We start from the raw sequence: 17,705 nt of genomic DNA on the forward strand, positions 1-17,705 counted from the left end.
GTCCTATGCTGCTCCTTTTTTTTTTAATCCGAAGCGTATTGTTTTCCAAATTCAGCAATAGTTAAGTCTTTTTAATACGATTTATAGTTTTTTGAGTTTTGACGTTGCGCGCACAAGTAATTGAAATTTTCCGGCGTGTAATTTAACGAGAATTCAGTTACGCGTTCACAAGCTGTTGCATTCATTTGCCTCTATCTCTCTCATTATTTGTGCTATGGTGCTATTTTTAAATTAACAGCATATTGTTTTCCAAGTTCAGCAATAGTTCAATCTTATCCATACAATTTATAGTTTTTGAGTTTTGACGTTGCGCGCACAAGTAATTAAATTTTTCCGGCGTGTAATTTAGCGCAAACTCTGCTACGCGTTCACAAGCTGTTGCATTCGTTTGCCTGTATCTCTCTTGTTATTTGTGCTATGGTGCTACTTTTCTTTTGACAGATAGTGTATTCTAATCCGAATTCAACAAAGGTTTAAGCTTCTTCATACGATTTATAGTTTTTGAGTTTTGACTTAGCGCGCACAACTCATTGAATATTTCTGGTGTGTAATTTAACCAAAATTGGGTTACGCGTTCACAAGCGGTTGCATTCATTTGCCTCTATCTCTCTTATTATTTGTGCTATGGTGCTACTTTTTTCTTAATGCATACTGTATTCTAATGCAAATTCAACGAAAGTTTAAGCTTTTGCATAAAATTTATAGTTTTTGAGTTTTGACTTAGCGCGCACAAGTCATTAAATATATCCGGTGTGTAAATTAACGAAAATTGACTGACGCGTTCACAAGTGGTTGCTTTCATTTGCCTCTATCTCTCTTATTATTTGTGCTATCGTGCTATTTGTTTTCTAATGGATAGTGTATTCTAATCCAAATTCAAAAAAAGGTTTAAGCTTTTTGATACAATATATAGTTTTTGAGTTTTATCTTAGCGCGCACAAGCATTTGAATTTTTCCGGTGTGTAATTTAATGGAAATTGATTTACGCGTTCACAAGCTTTTGCATTCACTTGCCTCTATCTCTCACATTATTTGACCTAGGCGGCTACTTTTTTTTAAATTCACATTGTATTGTTTTCCAAATTCAGCAATACCCTAATCTTATCCATACAATTTATAAATTTTGAGTTTTGACGTTGCGCGCACAAGTAATTGAAATTTTGCGGCGTGTAATTTAACGCAAACTCCGCTACGCGTTCACAAGCTGTTGCGTTCATTTGCCCCCATCCCCCTTTATTATTTGTGCTATGGTGCTACTTTTCTTTTAATAGATAGTGTATTCTAATCCTAATTCAACGAAGGTTTAAGCTTCTTCATACGATTTATAGTTTTTGAGTTTTGACTTAGCACACACAAGTCAATGAATATTTCCGGTGTGTAATTTAACCAAAATTGGGTTACGCGCGCGTTCACAAGCTGTTGCATTCATTTGCCTCTATCTCTCTTATTATTTGTTCTATGCTACTTCTTTTTTTTAATCCACAGCGTATTGTTTTCCACATTCAGAAATAGTTTAATCTTATCGATACGATTTTAGTTTTTGAGTTTTGACGTTGCACGGACAAGTGATTGAAATTTTCCGGCCTGTAATTTAACGCAAGTTGCGCTACGCGTTCACAAGCTGTTGCATTCATTTGCTTGTATCTCTCTTATTATTTGTGCTATGGTGCTACTTTTTTTTTAATCCGCAGGGTATTGTTTTCCAAGTTCAGCAATAGTTCAATCTTATCCATACAATTTATAGTTTTTGAGTTTTGATGTTGCGCGCACAAGTAATTAAATTTTTCCTGCGTGTAATTTAAGGTGGGGGTTTACCTGAAAGTCGTTTTCACGCCGCTTAAAATCGGTCAAATGGAAATATCTTGTTTGCATTTCAAGCAATACAAAAACCCTCCATTCATAACACAAATCAATGATTTGGGGTGTTTTATGCATTTTTGAGTAGTTTTTAGGTATATTTGGAAGGAAATAATTTTTCTTGAAGGATTGGTAAAATGAAAAGATATAAGAAATGTTGAAGATTTAGTGAAGTTTTAAAATTAGAATTTGTAGTTAATAGCTAATAGACGGATACCAAGTTAGTCAACTAACAACCTGGGGTGCTCTTGCGTGGTTATCGACTGTCTGTTAGTGTTTCAAAAATCATTTTCTTTCTTCTATCCATTCTTAAAACCTCTTCAAATTTCACTCAAATTCAGTTAGAGCCCCACCTTAACGAAAATTCAGTTACGCGTTCACAAGCTGTTGCATTCATTTGCGTCTATCTCTCTCATTATTCGTGCTATGGTGCTACTTTTCTTTTAATGGATAGTGTATTCTAATGCAAATTCAACGAAAGTTTAAGCTTTTTTATACAAGTTATAGTTTTTGAGTTTTGACTTAGCGCGCCAAGTCATTGAATATTTCCGGTGTGTAATTTAACAAAATTTGGGTTACGCGTTCACAAATGGTTGCTTTCATTTGCCTCTATCTCTCTCATTATTTGTGGTATTGTGCTATTTGTTTTCTAATGGATAGTGTATTCTAATCCAAATGCAAGGAAAGTTTAAGCTTTTTCATAGAATATATAGTTTTTGAGTTTTATCTTAGCGCGCACAAGCAATTAAACTTTTCAGGTGTGTAATTTAACGAAAATTGATTTACGCGTTCACAAGCTTTTGCATTCATTTGCCGCTATCTCTCACATTATTTGACCTAGGCCGCTACTTTTTTTTTAATTCACATTGTAATGTTTTCCAAATTCAGCAATATTTTAATCTTATCCATACAATTTATAAATTTTGAGTTTTGACGTTGCGCGCACAAGTAATTGAAATTTTCCGGCGTGTAATTTAACGCAAACTCCGATACGCGTTCACAAGCTGTTGGATTCATTTGCCTGTATCTCTCTTGTTATTTGTGCCATGGTGCTACTTTTCTTTTAATAAATAGCGTATTCTAATCCGAATTCAAGGAAAGTTTAAGCTTATTCATACAATTTATAGTTTTTGAGTTTTGACTTGGCGCGCACAAGTCATTCAATATATTTGGTGTGTAATTTAACGAAAATTTGGTTACGCGTTCACAAGCTGTTGCATTCATTTGCGTCTATCTCTCTCATTATTTGTGCTATGGTGCTACTTTTTTTTTTAATTCACAGTGTATTTTTTTTCAAATTCAGCAATAGTTTTATCTTATCCATAAAACTGATGGTCTGTTAGTTTTGACGTTGCGTGCACAAGTAATTGAAATTTTCCGACGTATAATTTAACGAGAATTCAGTTACGCGTTCACAAGCTGTTGCATTCATTTGCCTGTATCTCTCTTATTATTTGTTCTTTGCTGCTCCTTTTTTGAATCCACAGCGTATTGTTTTCCAAATGCAGCAATAGTTTAATCTTATCCATACGATTTATAGTTTTTGAGTTTTGACGTTTCGCGCACAACTCATTGAATATTTCCGGTGTGTGATTTAACGAAAATTTAGTTACGCGTTCACAAGCTGTTGCATTCATTTGCCTGTATCTCTCTTAATATTTGTGCTATGGTGCTACCTAACTTTTAATGGATAGTGTATTCTAATGCAAATTCAACAAAAGTTTAAGCTTTTTTACACAATTTATGGTTTTTGAGTTTTGACGTTTCGCGCACAAGTCTTTGAATATTTCCGGTGTGTAATTTAACGAAAATTAGGTTACGCGTTCACAAGCGGTTGCATTCATTTGCGTCTATCTCTCTCATTATTTGTGCTATGGTGCAACTTTTTTTTTTAATTCACAGTATATTTATTTTCAAATTCAGGAATAGTTTAATCTTATCCATACAATTGATAGTCTGTTAGTTTTGACGTTGCGTGCACAAGTAATTGAAATTTTCCGACGTATAATTTAACGAGAATTCAGTTACGCGTTCACAAGCTGCTGAATTCATTTGCCTGTATCTCTCTTATTATTTGTTCTTTGCTGCTCCTTTTTTTAATCCACAGCGTATTGTTTTCCAAATTCAGCAATAGTTTAATCTTATCCATACAATTTATAGTTTTTGAGTTTTAACGTTGCGCGCACAAGTAACTGAATTTTTTCGGCGTGTAATTTAACGAAAATTCAGTTACGCGTTTACAAGCTGTTGCATTCATTTGCCTGTATCTCTCTTATTATTTGTTCTTTGCTGCTCCTTTTTTGAATCCACAGCGTATTGTTTTCCAAATTCAGCAATAGTTTAATCTTATCCAATCAATTTATAGTTTTTGAGTTTGAACGTTGCGCGCACAAGTAACTGAGTTTTTCCGGCGTGTAATTTAACGAAAATTCAGTTACGCGTTCACAAGCTGTTGCATTCATTTGCCTGTATCTCTCTTAATATTTGTGATATAGTGCTACTTTTTAATGAATAGTGTATTCTAATGCAAATCCAACGAAAGTTTAAGCTTTTTTTTACGATTGATAGTTTTTGAGTTTTGACTTAGCACGCACAAGTTATTGAATATTTCCGGTGCGTAATTTAACAAAAATATGGTTACGCGTTCCCAAGCGGTTGCATTCATTTGCCTCTATCTCTCTCATTATTTGTCCTATGCTGCTCATTTTTCTTATAATGGACAGTGCATTTTTTTTTTCAAATTTAGCGAAAGTTTAAGTTTCTACATACAATTTATAAATTTTGAGTTTTAACTTAGCTCGCACAAGCAATTGAGTTTATTCGGTGTGTAATTTAACGAAAATTGACTTACGCGTTCACAAGCTTTTGCAATTCTGCAATAGTTTAATCTTATCCATACAATATATATTTTTTGAGTTTTGACGTTGCTTGCACAAGTCACTGAATATTTTCGGTGTGTAATTTAACGAAAATTAGGTTACGCGTAGTCACAAGCGAAACTTTCTTGTGTCCCAAATGTAATGTTGGAACCCAGTCAATATTAAATTTATTCCAGCTTTAAGAAACGAAGTGCTTTTTGCAAACACGATCGTGCTCTAAGATCTCTTCAGTGAGGTCGTTACGACTTATCGCTGAAATCCAGCGCAATCTTCTCTCCTCTGACAATTCTTGAGCTTTTTAACCCTGATTTGTAACGATGGAAGGCACCCTTGCAAAGTATATCCTTTTATCTCGTCCACTTTTCCTGCCACAGCCCACAATCAGACACAAAACCATGTTCTTCGCAAGCGCCGCTACTAGCCAATGTGGCGGCGTAGCAACGGTAGTCAAGGATTTGGTCACGTGAGTGGAAACGATCTATAGCTCTCGAAAGCAAGAGACAACAATGATAAGCTTTGTAAAGACGAGGATCTGTTAGACCCTCATATCCGTGCAATCTTCACGCAGCGAGATACAATAGCAGAAGCATTAATTCACGAGTTAAGAAATCCACGGATCCAGTATCTTTAAAGATAACATTTATTTAGCGCTACCTAAAATCTTGAAGTCAATCCAAGCCGATAAGCCTTAACAAATGGCACAGAGCTAGCATACACAATGACATATCAAAACCTAATCCTTACGGCTCTTAGTGATAAGTATGAAACCCTCCAATTAGTATATTTGAGAATTCCCCCTCACGATCAAGACAAACACCATTAAGAGCGGTCGCATAACATTTTGATCTAAAGGGAAGATTCTCTTATGCAAAAGGAAAATCGCTTAAAGAATTGCTTGTAAAACAAAAAGTGAAAAGGCTGTTATCAGCACAACGGACACACAGTGGGAGTCTCGCAGGTCTGTCAACCCCACTGATTTTAACACAGAAATGTGGTCAAATGCCAAAATTCAGAAATAACAGATATTTTCTGTAGTGTTTACGAGTTTTGACAGTTTTATATCTGAGTGTTCAATTTGATCACGCAAATTTTGGTCAAATTTCAGATCTTCGCTTCAATCTTGAGATTTTCTTTTTTTCCTCGGTGATCTTCGCGTCTTCGATTTCTTCGGAAATACCCATAGAAAGACTCTTGTATGGAAGAGTTATCTTGAAATAAAAGTCAAGAATCGCAGTTCTACTTGGGAATAAACATTTTGTCAGAATTGAATTTAAAATCTTCAATTTTTAATCTTTTAGCCTGTTTAGACCAGTTCAGCTACCTCCATACTGAAATCCTAAAGTATGACCATTCAAATGAAAGCTACTGAGCAGCACTTTTGGTTTCCAGTGATACTGTTTGGTACCGTACATGGTGGTTCTAACTTTTGAGTCCGTGGACAAAATCTTGAATGTCTCCAATATTTGCGGAACTGTAGACCACTTTCTTATTTGTAAACTTTTATAAACCAGACGTAAATGCTTATCCTGGGTTAGCCTAATCGTACTTGGAACGACTACTATGATGGATGCATCCTGGGAGATTGACTTTTTGGTCTCTGCGTTCCACCGCCAAAATATGTCTTGGGTACAAACCGAAATATTCCACATCGAAAACGAAGGCTTGTTAGTATGAACGGTTTCCAGTTGACTGAAGAGGGGAAAACCCAGCACTGTCTTTTTTTGGAGAGATCTCTTTAAAGGTATAAATCATTTAGCCAGTTTAGCAGGCGCTGTTAAGGCGAGGGTAAACCTTAAAGCCGTTTTCACGCCGCTTAAAATCGGTTTAAAGAAAATATCTCGTTCACGCTTCAAGCAATCCAAAAACTCTCTGCTCATCCCGTTAACCTGTATTGTGGGGTGTTTTGTGAATTTTTGGTTGATTTTTGGGTATATTTGGGAGGAGATAGTTTCTCTGAAAGGATTGGTAAAATTAAGAGAAATAAAAAGAATTGAAGATTTAGTGAAGTTTTAAAATTAGAATTTGTAGTTAATAATTAATAGACGGAAACCAAGTTAGTCCACTAGCAACCTGGGGTGCTCTTGCGTGGGTATCAACTGTCTGTTGATGTTCCAAAAATCATTTTCTTTCTTTTATCCCTTCTTTAAACCTCTTAAAATTCCGTTCAAATTCACGTTTACCCTCACTTTAAGGGTAAGGGAAATCAGACGCGCGCGCGAATTGCTTGGAACGGCGTGTGCGTGAGCGTTTGGGCTCCCATCGCTTCTTGCGCGTGCCTGATTCCCTATCCCATGCCCTCTTCTTTATAGCACCAGACACAGAGGCTATCTGAGAAATTCCAACAGCTCCAATACAAAACCCCAAGAAACAAGGACATTTATGGAAACTCGCAAACGTTTAAGCACAGATCTAAGAATTTTGAGCTTGTTTTGAAAGTTATTTAGGGGAGTTTACGGTTTTGCTGGGTTAAAAACTGTATCACATTCTAGCCAGAAGACATTCTAGCCAGAAGACATTTTTCTTCAGTTATAATCCTAAATCGATCATTACTACCATGCACTCTTTATCGAGGGAAACTGTAATAATGGTATAAACAAATGCATAAACATTGGTAAACAAGTTTCTGTCATTTTTGAGATTAAAACGTTACCACAGCATCTGCATATAATGTAACCTGCTAAAACAGCCCTAATTTCAGTTTCCTAGTTTGGGAAAAAGCAATTACAAAGGAGGAGATTGATATGACTTCGTCACTGAATTCATTGCCAAAGAATTAGGACGGTCAGTTACTTGTGGTCAGTTTCATGTTTGTCGTTGTTGTTGTTGTTGTTGTTGTTGTTGTTGTTGTTTTCCAGACAATAGGTCATTTCCGAGTTGCTTTGGACGTCATTATGAAAGCGAGGTTTCGTGCATAATTCTTTATAGAAAAATTAATTTTTCAAACAAAAATAATTTTCACGTGAAAAGCTCAGCTTAGCGACTCGAAAATGGCCTGATGGCAGCAGCCCTTGTTAGAATTTCTTTCACTTTCTGGGCTTCGAGTCTCCGTTGACCAAAATAAACGAAGGTTCAAAACACTGCCCAGCATAGAATCCCGTAGGGAAGAAGCGCTGCCATCTTCAATTTGAACGCGTCGAATAATTGAAAAAAAAAAACCCTTGATCTCCATACACGTCTTTTTTTTTTTTTGTCAGTTAGATTCGTGGCATGCATGACCATGAGCCTCGACTATAAAAGTTTCTGATCAAATAACGTTCCTGAAGAAATATTTTTTGGCTGATTATTCCCTTAACAAAACCCCTGCGGTACTCTTCGATCGATTGTTGGTCAGGGGAGAGAGGGTGGGAGGCCTATGCGGCTCTTTTCTACAAACCAAATTAATTAATCTTCTGGTAACCATTTTCAGACAAGGCCTAGCTTATTCAAAGAACTGGTAACTTTACACAGCGGATAAAATGTATTGGTTGATGTACATTTTATCAGCTGGATAGCAATTAAATTTATTCAGTGGAGAGAGTTGTCCACTCTTTGAACAACCGTGTGATCTGCCCCGGCTCTAAAATTCACAGCAGCATTTTAACTTTTAGAATCCATCTCCGTTTTTGTAAAATCCATACTCGTTTTTAAACTTTCAGAGCACAATGGTTAAAATTTCTACCCTCTTTCAGACAAAAATAGGCTCAAATATCAAATTCTTTGGAGCCGCATGCACATACCGATATAGCGTATATAGTAGAGTATCCCCGCCCCTCTCCCTTCTGGGTAAAAAAAAATAAAAATGTGAAAGAAAGTGAAAACAACAGACTCTAAAAGCAGCAGCATATATTGTTCGTGTCAGCATTTGGCGCGATTAGATCATTATATAACCAATAATAATCATCAGAACAGGCTCTCACACGCGCTGTTTCATTCCAGATCAGGCCCGAAAGCGAAGAACATGGAATTCGAAAACACCTTGAGGTTCAAAAACAAAATAATCATCTATTTTAGCTCGTTGACAAACATCACACATTTTCTTCTAAGGTTATTCCCTTTCTTTGTAAACAGACCATTTGTCCATGAATGGATAAATAGAGAATATTACACGGCGACGCAAAGATATTAATTTTATTTTCGAATGGTAAAAAAAACTTTTTACGAACGAGCGCATTGAAAGAGTAAAATATTGTCTTTAACAAGAGAAAATAAAATTCATATCTTCGCGCTTCCCTGCAATATCCTCTTTTTTATTATATAGACAAATCTATCGCTGGCCATTTTTCACCGACTGTTTTCACAAACAACCGAAAAAGCGGGAAACGACTTCTTCAATATCCCTACTAGTGAGGATATGGAAAATACGCCTCTCGGGTCCCGGATGTACTTTCGCATGAATTTTACCAGTGGTGTATTTTCCAGTAAAACACTCGTGTCTGAAGTTTCTTTAGATTCGTGGCGCGGCAACATGCAGGGATGTGTCGCTGCCCAGACGTGAAAAAGAGTGATTTTTTGAATGATTAGCTTAGGCCTACAAACAGGAGGCTACACAAATAAAAAAAGCATTACATTCGAAAACGAAATGTAGAGCTCGCAAAAGGCGAAAAAAAAGAGACACTCAAAATACTAAAACTTGAAAACCAATCTACGGCCACTCCTTTGTTGATTTTGTTTGTTAAACGTCAATTCACGAGGAATAAAGCACACTCTTTCATTGATTTTCGAGGTGAGTTATAATTTTACTAGCTGCGAATTCAGTATTTGAACTTTCTGTTTCTGAAATCGGTGACGCAATAGTTATTGCTTGAAAGTCTAAAAATAAAGCTAAAAAGAAACCCAAAAATATAGAAGACTTCCGCCGTTATGCTATAAAAAGACGCGTCCTCATGTATAATCCTCGAATTTGTTCTGGACTTAAGGAATATCGCGCAGTTGTTATTGAAAGTGAACTTTTAAACAAGAGGTAAGTAACAAGCTGGCAGTTTTGAGATTCAGTCATTCCTTGGTAGCTATTAAACGTTAATTTTTCAAAGTGATTACAATCATTGTGTGTAACGTGCAATCTACACTCACTATTTTCGGCAAAGTGTTGCTCTCTATCCCGCCCTTGTACTTTGTAATATGCGTCGCCTAATGTGATTTTGGAAAGGATGTTCAGGATAGTTATTTTACGAGTAACTTATTTATTTGTTTTCCATTAAATTACTTATTTGCTTGCAGAATCGCCATTTCAGTGAACTAAGTTGGTTGGAACTGACTTCAAGAAGGATCGTTTTGGGAAAGCAGTCAACGGTAAGTCATCACGGCCTCGTATGATACTCGCAGCTTAAATAATCGTTCCTTTGCACATAAGCAGATAAGAAATACAAACTATTCACGTATTATTTGTGTACTTTGTTTAAGATCCACTGCTTTAGTCTACGCTTTTCACTGAGCAACTCCAAAAATTCCTCAAATTATGTTCCACTGCACTAATTTAATTTGCAGCCTTACTAACACTCTCAATGAGTTGTCTTAGTTTTCGAGTCAGCCGTATTAAGAGTCTCACAAATGTTGTAGTCATTCCTGACAAGACATGTATTTTGAATTTTACTTACTTATGAAGGATATTCATTAATCAAGATTAAGGCAGCTTTTATAGCCCGTAACGACGCGGTACGGGCGATACACTTACCGGAAAATGTTCTCAGATTCAGTTGGGCGCTGAAGTCTAAACTGTATATTTCGCTTTGACATCTATAAATTTTCAGGGAAAAATCCAGTTAGCACTCACATCGGAGTATGTATCGGTGAAACTGTAAATATTCATCCCACAACGGTGGATTGATCTGGGCGACAATTTTTATTTTCTTTGTTACCCAAGCACGGTTTTCAGTTCCAGTAACGTCTACACTAAAAAAGGCAACTCTCTCTCAAAGGAGCCGAGTGTCACCTTAATTTCTAGCGTCACTTTTAAGAGCTATAAATCATCTTTGTATCGATAGAAACGTTGAAATAATGGTTCATTTTTGTTAACAATTAATAACCCTACTCTTGTCCAGTATTAGAAATTATCTTAAGCTGCGGATCGGCTAGGATGGAAATGGATTGCAACTTAAAAAAAGCCAATTTTTCAAGTTCTTCCATGCAGTGTATTATAGAGGAATCGCCTAAAACTCTTTATAATTTGTTCTTCCTCGTAGAAATCCCTTAATATTTTCCTTCCGGTTTTCTAAGAATAATCTCAAGTTAGAGAAAAGGCTTTGTGTCAAATATTTGAGCTGTTTTGTGCAACATACCGCCCTTAGCTTGGTGCAGGAAAATATGATTGCTTATACGAGAAAAATCAAGACAACAGGTCAAAAGCTGAATGGATCCGCTAATTACTACTATTTATTGCCTTTTTAAATAAACTTGAAACTTGAAACATAATAAATACATTACAGTAAATTATATTTACGTTACAAGATACAGTCAATCGTTTTTTTTGTTGTTGTTGTTGTTGTTTTTTTTTTAATGTTCATCTTATGACAAAAAGTCGCAAAATGTTTTAGTTAACCGTTTACATGATACATTTGAAAGGTGTTTTTCCTACCACCTTTCTGAGAGCCTATCCACGTCAGCTCTTTTTTTTATTTTTGTTGAATTTCAGACGTCATCCAAGATATTTCGCCAAATGTGTCAATTATCGTAAGAAAAAGCTTTGAGAGATTCTACGTTTCTTAAAATCACTGTTGTATCGCCCGCAAACTATTTTTAAATTTTTAAAGTAATGCAAAGTTAAATTTCAATTCCTGAATATATTTGCTTGTCAATGTTTCTACAGGGAAGAATATTTTCATTGGGTTATTGGCCGGTTTTCGGGCTGTAATATTTTGCTGCCGCTTCTTACATTTAAATCAGTTCTTACCTTTCCTTGTGTTAACTTTCCTCTTCCTATTTAAACAGCCACTAGTTTTGGAGATAATGTGAGTAGACTGGATATTAATTGTTTGTTTTCAAATTTCTTAGTTGTAGAGAGTTTCTATCAAGTTTGCTGACGAAACTCCAACAGTCATTTTGTAAGGGGTGAGTTAGTCGCTTGTGTTAGGTTTTTACAGATTAATTTGTAAGGTTATTGACCAGGAGCAATAAAATATGCAATATATGTGATAACAAAAATTAGTGGGGTGTTAAAAAAAATTCGTGTTAGGTGGGAAACCACTCACTAATATTAAATTATTACTCACTATTATTTAAGAGTTTCTGAATTTCAGTTGGCTCATTCAAATGCTTCCCTTAACTGCATTCCAATAACTTGAAATTTTAAAAAGACTCCCTGGTGTTTTTTAACTCAATCCCATTTGCTGACTGGGAAAATGTTGACATTTGTCTGACGAACGAAAATTTAAGACTCGGCCTTGATCGTGCCACGCTATACACGTAGCAACACGTAGTGGCAGTATGAAACAGCCACTTAGTAACTCAAAAGTTTTTTTATGACTCTTTGCGATGTTATTGAGACTTTTGTCGTTCTTAGTGCAGTGTTTCCTTATCCTTTTGTCGTCCGGAGGCTCAAAATGTCACGTCAGTATCAGTATTCCGTCATGTTATTGATTTTACATTTTGGCCAATCTTGGAAAGCTGTCAAATTCTTTCGTGCCAAATGAGTTCGGGTTTTCTTGAACAGGTGGCAATAAAGTGTTGTTAGGTTTAATTTCCAGTTAGGAGCTATTTAATTTATTTGGGGAGAATTTATTCCGAGTGTGAGAACATTGGATATTCAAACCAACCAACAAAATGGTTGAGTCAATATCGTATCACGTTGTGGTGAACACACTGATGCACAGGTTCCTCACGCGCGCTTGCATGTCATGTATATGCCATGTGATAACTAAATTTGTTTACTGGGGATATAAGGGGTACGAGGAGAGCGCCTTGTATATTCAGGTGTAATGAAGATGTGATTGTCTGACGCCTGGGAGAGGGTGGATGGGCGAAACTAAGGCTCAAAGTATATTTACTTCTGAAAGTGTCGAGTACAAATACCTCATTATTCTAAATTCGAAAACCTTGCACCCAAAACTCAAAGTGAAGAAAACGAAGCTACCACAACTAGAAAGTGAAGCAACCGATACTGGGAAACGAAATATGTCGAAAACTCGTCAGCGAAGCACCTCAAATTCCAGGAATAGAAAAGGAAACGCCGAACTGACCCGAAAACAAAACTCTCGGTTATTTTTATTATTTCATAAACATCATACATTTGCGCTTTTTTTTAAAACTAGGTATTAAAATACTGAGTTTTTATCGGTACAACGAAGCACTTAAACCCAGAATGTGCTGTTCAACAGCTATTTCAACCTTTTTAGTCTTTGCTGTTTTTTGTTGTTGTCGTTGATTTTGTTGTTGTTGTATTTTTGTTTGTTTGTTTTTTGCCAGTCTGGATTTATTTTGGCTAATTAACCTTATCTAAGAAATGTTCTTTTATTAAAATAAGGGATAACTTTGTACTGTTATCCCTCTTCCTTGTAAACACCACCCAGTTCCTTTGTGAATGAATGGCTGAAAAGACGTTTCGTTTTTATGATGTGATGCTGTCTCGACTTGATGATGAGGGCTTTGTGAATTACTTGTTCAGGGATGCACACCAAAAACTCGAAGACAAGCCAGCCCAAAATAAAAGAATTTCTTCAAAGGTAAATCGAAACCACATGTTCCCTTTGTCTGTTTTCAAAGTCAACCCTGGACTAAAAATTGCTCCTCACTCGTGTAACTCTAATTATTCCGTAGAGTAGGTTGACAATTCTGTCAAATGTTTGAAATTTTATTTCTTTGATCAACATTAGTAACATTAAAAGTTTCTGTTTCGATTCTCGTTGCCGCAATTATTTTAAGCACGTGACAATTTTTCGAGCTAAAACTGAATGACATGCATGTTATTACATGTAAATTACACCTCCCCAAGCACTCCTTCCTTTGTCTCCGGCCGCCCTTTACCGTTGTAATTGTATGTCTGTAAATAACTTATTTACAGAGTCATCATTCCTGTTTATTGAGCTGATGTAACTGACTCCAAGAAGCACCAATTTAGAGACGCAGTGAACGGTACAGCCTGCCGGTAAGTCATTTGCATGTGCCATGTTAATAAGACCAACTTGCTCAATTCCTCAAATGACGTCATGTTAACTACCAGCTCAGTTCCTAGTTTCTGAGGCGGCCGAGTCCAGGGTCTTGCAAAACAAGTAATTTACAACAAGGCATTTGTTTTGAATTTTACTTAATTTTACTTATTGCTGTCATCGCCCTTGAACTTGAAGTTGCCACAGATACGTTAAACGAATTTAAACAACAGAACATGGTTCTGTAATTATCCTTTCAACAAAACGGACAAAAGAGAAATGTAGTTTGCATCAAGCCCTTTTACAGGGATTCCGTGTTTGTCGGTGGAAATTTATGTGCGAAAGATATCAGAGTCAGAGAAATTAAGCACAAATGGGAAAGTTCTCAAACTTTCTCTTTTTCTAGGAACGTCCTTGGTGAAACAAAGCAGATTTGATAGGATCTCTGGTCATCATCTAACTAAATGGCGGAGGGCGAGTCAGAAGATATAGTGAAGCATATGCAAGAGCTTAGCCTTGCTAAAAAATTGGGCAATAGAGAGCGGGAAGGAAATACCTATTCTAAACTGGCTGATGTTTATCACAGTCAGGGTAATTTTAAACAAGTCATACAGTATCAAAAGCTACATCTTAGTATTGCTAAAGAATTAGGGAACAGGTCTAGGGAGGGAGAAGCGTATTGCAATCTGGGCGGTGCTTATCACCGTCTGCGTGATTTTCAACAAGCGATAGAGTGCCACAAACTACATCTTAGTATTGCTAGAGAATTAGGGAACAGGGATTGGGAGGCAATGGCTTGTTTCAATCTGGGCGTGGTCTACGACAGCCAGTGCAATTTTAAGCAAGCCATAGAGTATCAAAAGCTACATATTGATATTGCTAAAGAATTAGGGGACAGGGAAGGGGAGGGAAAAGGGTATGGCAACCTGGGCAATGCTTATTACAGAATGGGTAATTTTAAACAAGCCGCAGAGTTTCACGAACTACATCTTAGTATTGCTAAAGGATCAGGAAACAGAATTGGGGAGGGAGTAGCGTATGGCAACCTGGGCATTGCTTATGACAGTATGGGTAATTTTAAACAAGCCGCAGAGTATCACAAACTACGTCTTAGTATTGCTAAAGAATTAGGGGACAGGGATGGGGAGGGAAGAGCGTATGGCAGCCTGGGCATTGCTTATGACAGTCTGGGTAATTTTAAACAAGCCGCAGAGTACCACCAACTACATCTTAATATTGCTAAAGAATTAGGGGACAGGGATGGGGAGAGAAGAGCGTATGGCAACCTGGGCAATGCTTATCAAGGTCTGGGTAATTTTAAACAAGCCGCAGAGTATCACGAACTACATCTTAGTATTGCTAAAGAATTAGGGGACAGGGATGGGGAGGGAGGAGCGTATGGCAACCTGGGCAATGCTTATCGCGGTCTGGGTAATTTTAAACAAGCCGCAGAGTATCAGGAACTACATCTTAGTATTGCTAAAGAATTAGGGGACAGGGATGGGGAGGGAAGAGCGTATGGCAACCTGGGCAATGCTTATCAAGGTCTGGGTAATTTTAAACAAGCCGCAGAGTATCAGGAACTACATCTTAGTATTGCTAAAGAATTAGGGGACAGGGATGGGGAGGGAAGAGCGTATGGCAACCTGGGCAATGCTTATCAAGGTCTGGGTAATTTTAAACAAGCCGCAGAGTATCACCAACTACATCTTAATATTGCTAAAGAATTAGGGAACAGGGCTGGGGAGGGAAGAGCGTATGGCAGCCTGGGCATTGCTTATCGCGGTCTGGGTAATTTTAAACAAGCCGCAGAGTATCACGAACTACATCTTAGTATTGCTAAAGAATTAGGGGACAGGGATGGAGAGGGAGGAGCGTATGGCAACCTGGGAAATGCTTATCAAGGTCTGGGTAATTTTAAACAAGCCGCAGAGTATCACGAACTACATCTTAGTATTGCTAAAGAATTAGGGGACAGGGATAGGGAGGGAGGAGCGTATGGCAACCTGGGAAACGCTTATTGCAGTATGGGTAATTTTAAACAAGCCGCAGAGTATCACCAACTACATCTTAATATTGCTAAAGAATTAGGGAACAGGGCTGGGGAGGGAAGAGCGTATAGCAGCCTGGGCATTGCTTATTGCGGTCTGGGTAATTTTAAACAAGCCGCAGAGTATCTGGAACTAGATCTTAGTATTGCTAAAGAATTAGGGGACAGGGATGGGGAGGGAAAAGCGTATGGTAGCCTGGGCATTGCTTATCGCTGTCTGGGTAATTTTAAACAAGCCGCAGAGTATCACCAACTACATCTTAATATTGCTAAAGAATTAGGGAACAGGGCTGGGGAGGGAAGAGCGTATGGCAACCTGGGCAATGCTTATCAAGGTCTGGGTAATTTTAAACAAGCCGCAGAGTATCACGAACTAAATCTTAGTATTGCTAAAGAATTAGGGGACAGGGATGGGGAGGGAGGAGCGTATGGCAACCTGGGCAATGCTTATCAAGGTCTGGGTAATTTTAAACAAGCCGCAGAGTATCACCAACTACATCTTAGTATTGCTAAAGAATTAGGGAACAGGGCTGGGGAGGGAAGAGCGTATGGCAACCTGGGCATTGCTTATCGCGGTTTGGGTAATTTTAAACAAGCCGCAGAGTATCACGAACTAGATCTTAGTATTGCTAAAGAATTAGGGGACAGGGATGGGGAGGGAAGCGCGTATGGCAACCTGGGCGATGATTATCAAGGTCTGGGTAATTTTAAACAGGCCGCAGCGTATAAAAAACTACATCTTAGTATTGCTAAAGAATCAGGGAACAGGTATGGGGAGGGAGTAGCCTATGGCGGTCTTGGAGATGCTTATTATAAAATGCTTGATTTCAAACAGGCCGATGAATGTTGGAAACATAGTCTCAGTATCGCTCAAGAAATTGGGGACAGGGATAATGAGGGGGAGGCTTTTAGAAACCTGGGTGCAGCTCTTTTACGCTTGGGTGATTTTGAACAATCCATGGAGTACACGAAACAAAGTCTTGTTATATCGAAAGAATTGGGCGACAGGGCTGAGGAGGGAGCTACTTATGACGCATTGGGCCATGTGTATTCCCGACTAGGTAATTTTAAAGTAGCAGTAGAGTATCACAAACAAAGCCTTAGTATTGCTAAAGAGTTAGGGGATAAGGTTCAAGAGGCTCAATCATGCCATTCATTAGGTCATAATTATGAATGTGTGGGTTCTTTGACTGAGGCACTTGATTGTTATCGATCGAGCGTAAAAACCTTTGATGACATAAGAGCTCTTCTACAGTCAAAAGATATGTGGAAAATAAGCTTTCGTGATCTCCACCAGTGTGCGTACACTTCGTTATGGAGAACTCTTGTGAAGACTGGAGAGACTGACGAGGCTTTGTGCACTGCTGAGCAAGGACGAGCACAGGCTTTGATCGATGTGTTGAAAGAAAAGTATGGAGTTGACTCATCACCGTCCGCTTTACCTAAACCTAAGGAGACAATTACCTATATATTAAACAATGTAACTAAAGAAACAGTTTTTCTTGCGCTTGATGAAAATGCGATCAGTTTTTGGTTGTTGCGAAGAGGGAAAGAGATTCTCTTTAAGCAAAAGGAAATAGAACCTGATAGTTGCAAGTTGCTAATAGATGCTACTTTGAGAGACATTGCTGTAGGCGTTCGAGTAATGTGCGAGGATCGTTCAATGGATGAAGAATGTGATGGCCCGCCGTCCAACAGAGAAGCTGCTGAGGAAAAAGACCAATCACCGACCTCCTCTGTCAATTCTTTGCGCCAGCTGTATGATGTTATTATTGGCCCCATTGCAGACTTGCTCGAAGGTGACCAGTTAACCCTTGTTCCAGATGGTCCATTTTTCCTGGCTCCTTACTCTGCACTTAGTGA

The 17,705-nt window shown here is 37.8% G+C and overlaps 2 protein-coding genes and 1 long non-coding RNA gene across 3 annotated transcripts in view; 2 read left to right on the plus strand and 1 right to left on the minus strand.

Moving 5' to 3' along the window:
• LOC146482897 (uncharacterized) overlaps positions 1-17,705 on the minus strand; it is a 48,622-nt gene that overhangs the window by 13,017 nt on the left and 17,900 nt on the right. The gene's annotated exons all lie outside the window — the stretch shown is intronic.
• Positions 9,652-17,705, plus strand: part of LOC146482898 (uncharacterized) — an 81,844-nt gene continuing 73,790 nt past the window's right edge. The window contains exons 1-3 of the long non-coding RNA XR_014864000.1: positions 9,652-9,675; positions 9,933-10,004; positions 11,703-11,759. This is a non-coding gene — a long non-coding RNA (uncharacterized LOC146482898). The remainder of the gene's footprint in view (positions 9,676-9,932; positions 10,005-11,702; positions 11,760-17,705) is intronic.
• The window catches only part of LOC146482899 (uncharacterized), a 41,441-nt gene continuing 37,992 nt past the window's right edge, over positions 14,257-17,705 (plus strand). The window contains exon 1 of the mRNA XM_085106506.1: positions 14,257-17,047. Coding sequence (XP_084962632.1) covers positions 14,257-17,047 — 2,791 coding nt within the window. The remainder of the gene's footprint in view (positions 17,048-17,705) is intronic.

The sequence above is a fragment of the Pavona decussata genome, unplaced genomic scaffold (genome assembly GCF_977016875.1).
Source record: "Pavona decussata unplaced genomic scaffold, jaPavDecu1.1 SCAFFOLD_41, whole genome shotgun sequence".
Classification (NCBI taxonomy): Eukaryota; Metazoa; Cnidaria; class Anthozoa; order Scleractinia; family Agariciidae; genus Pavona; species Pavona decussata.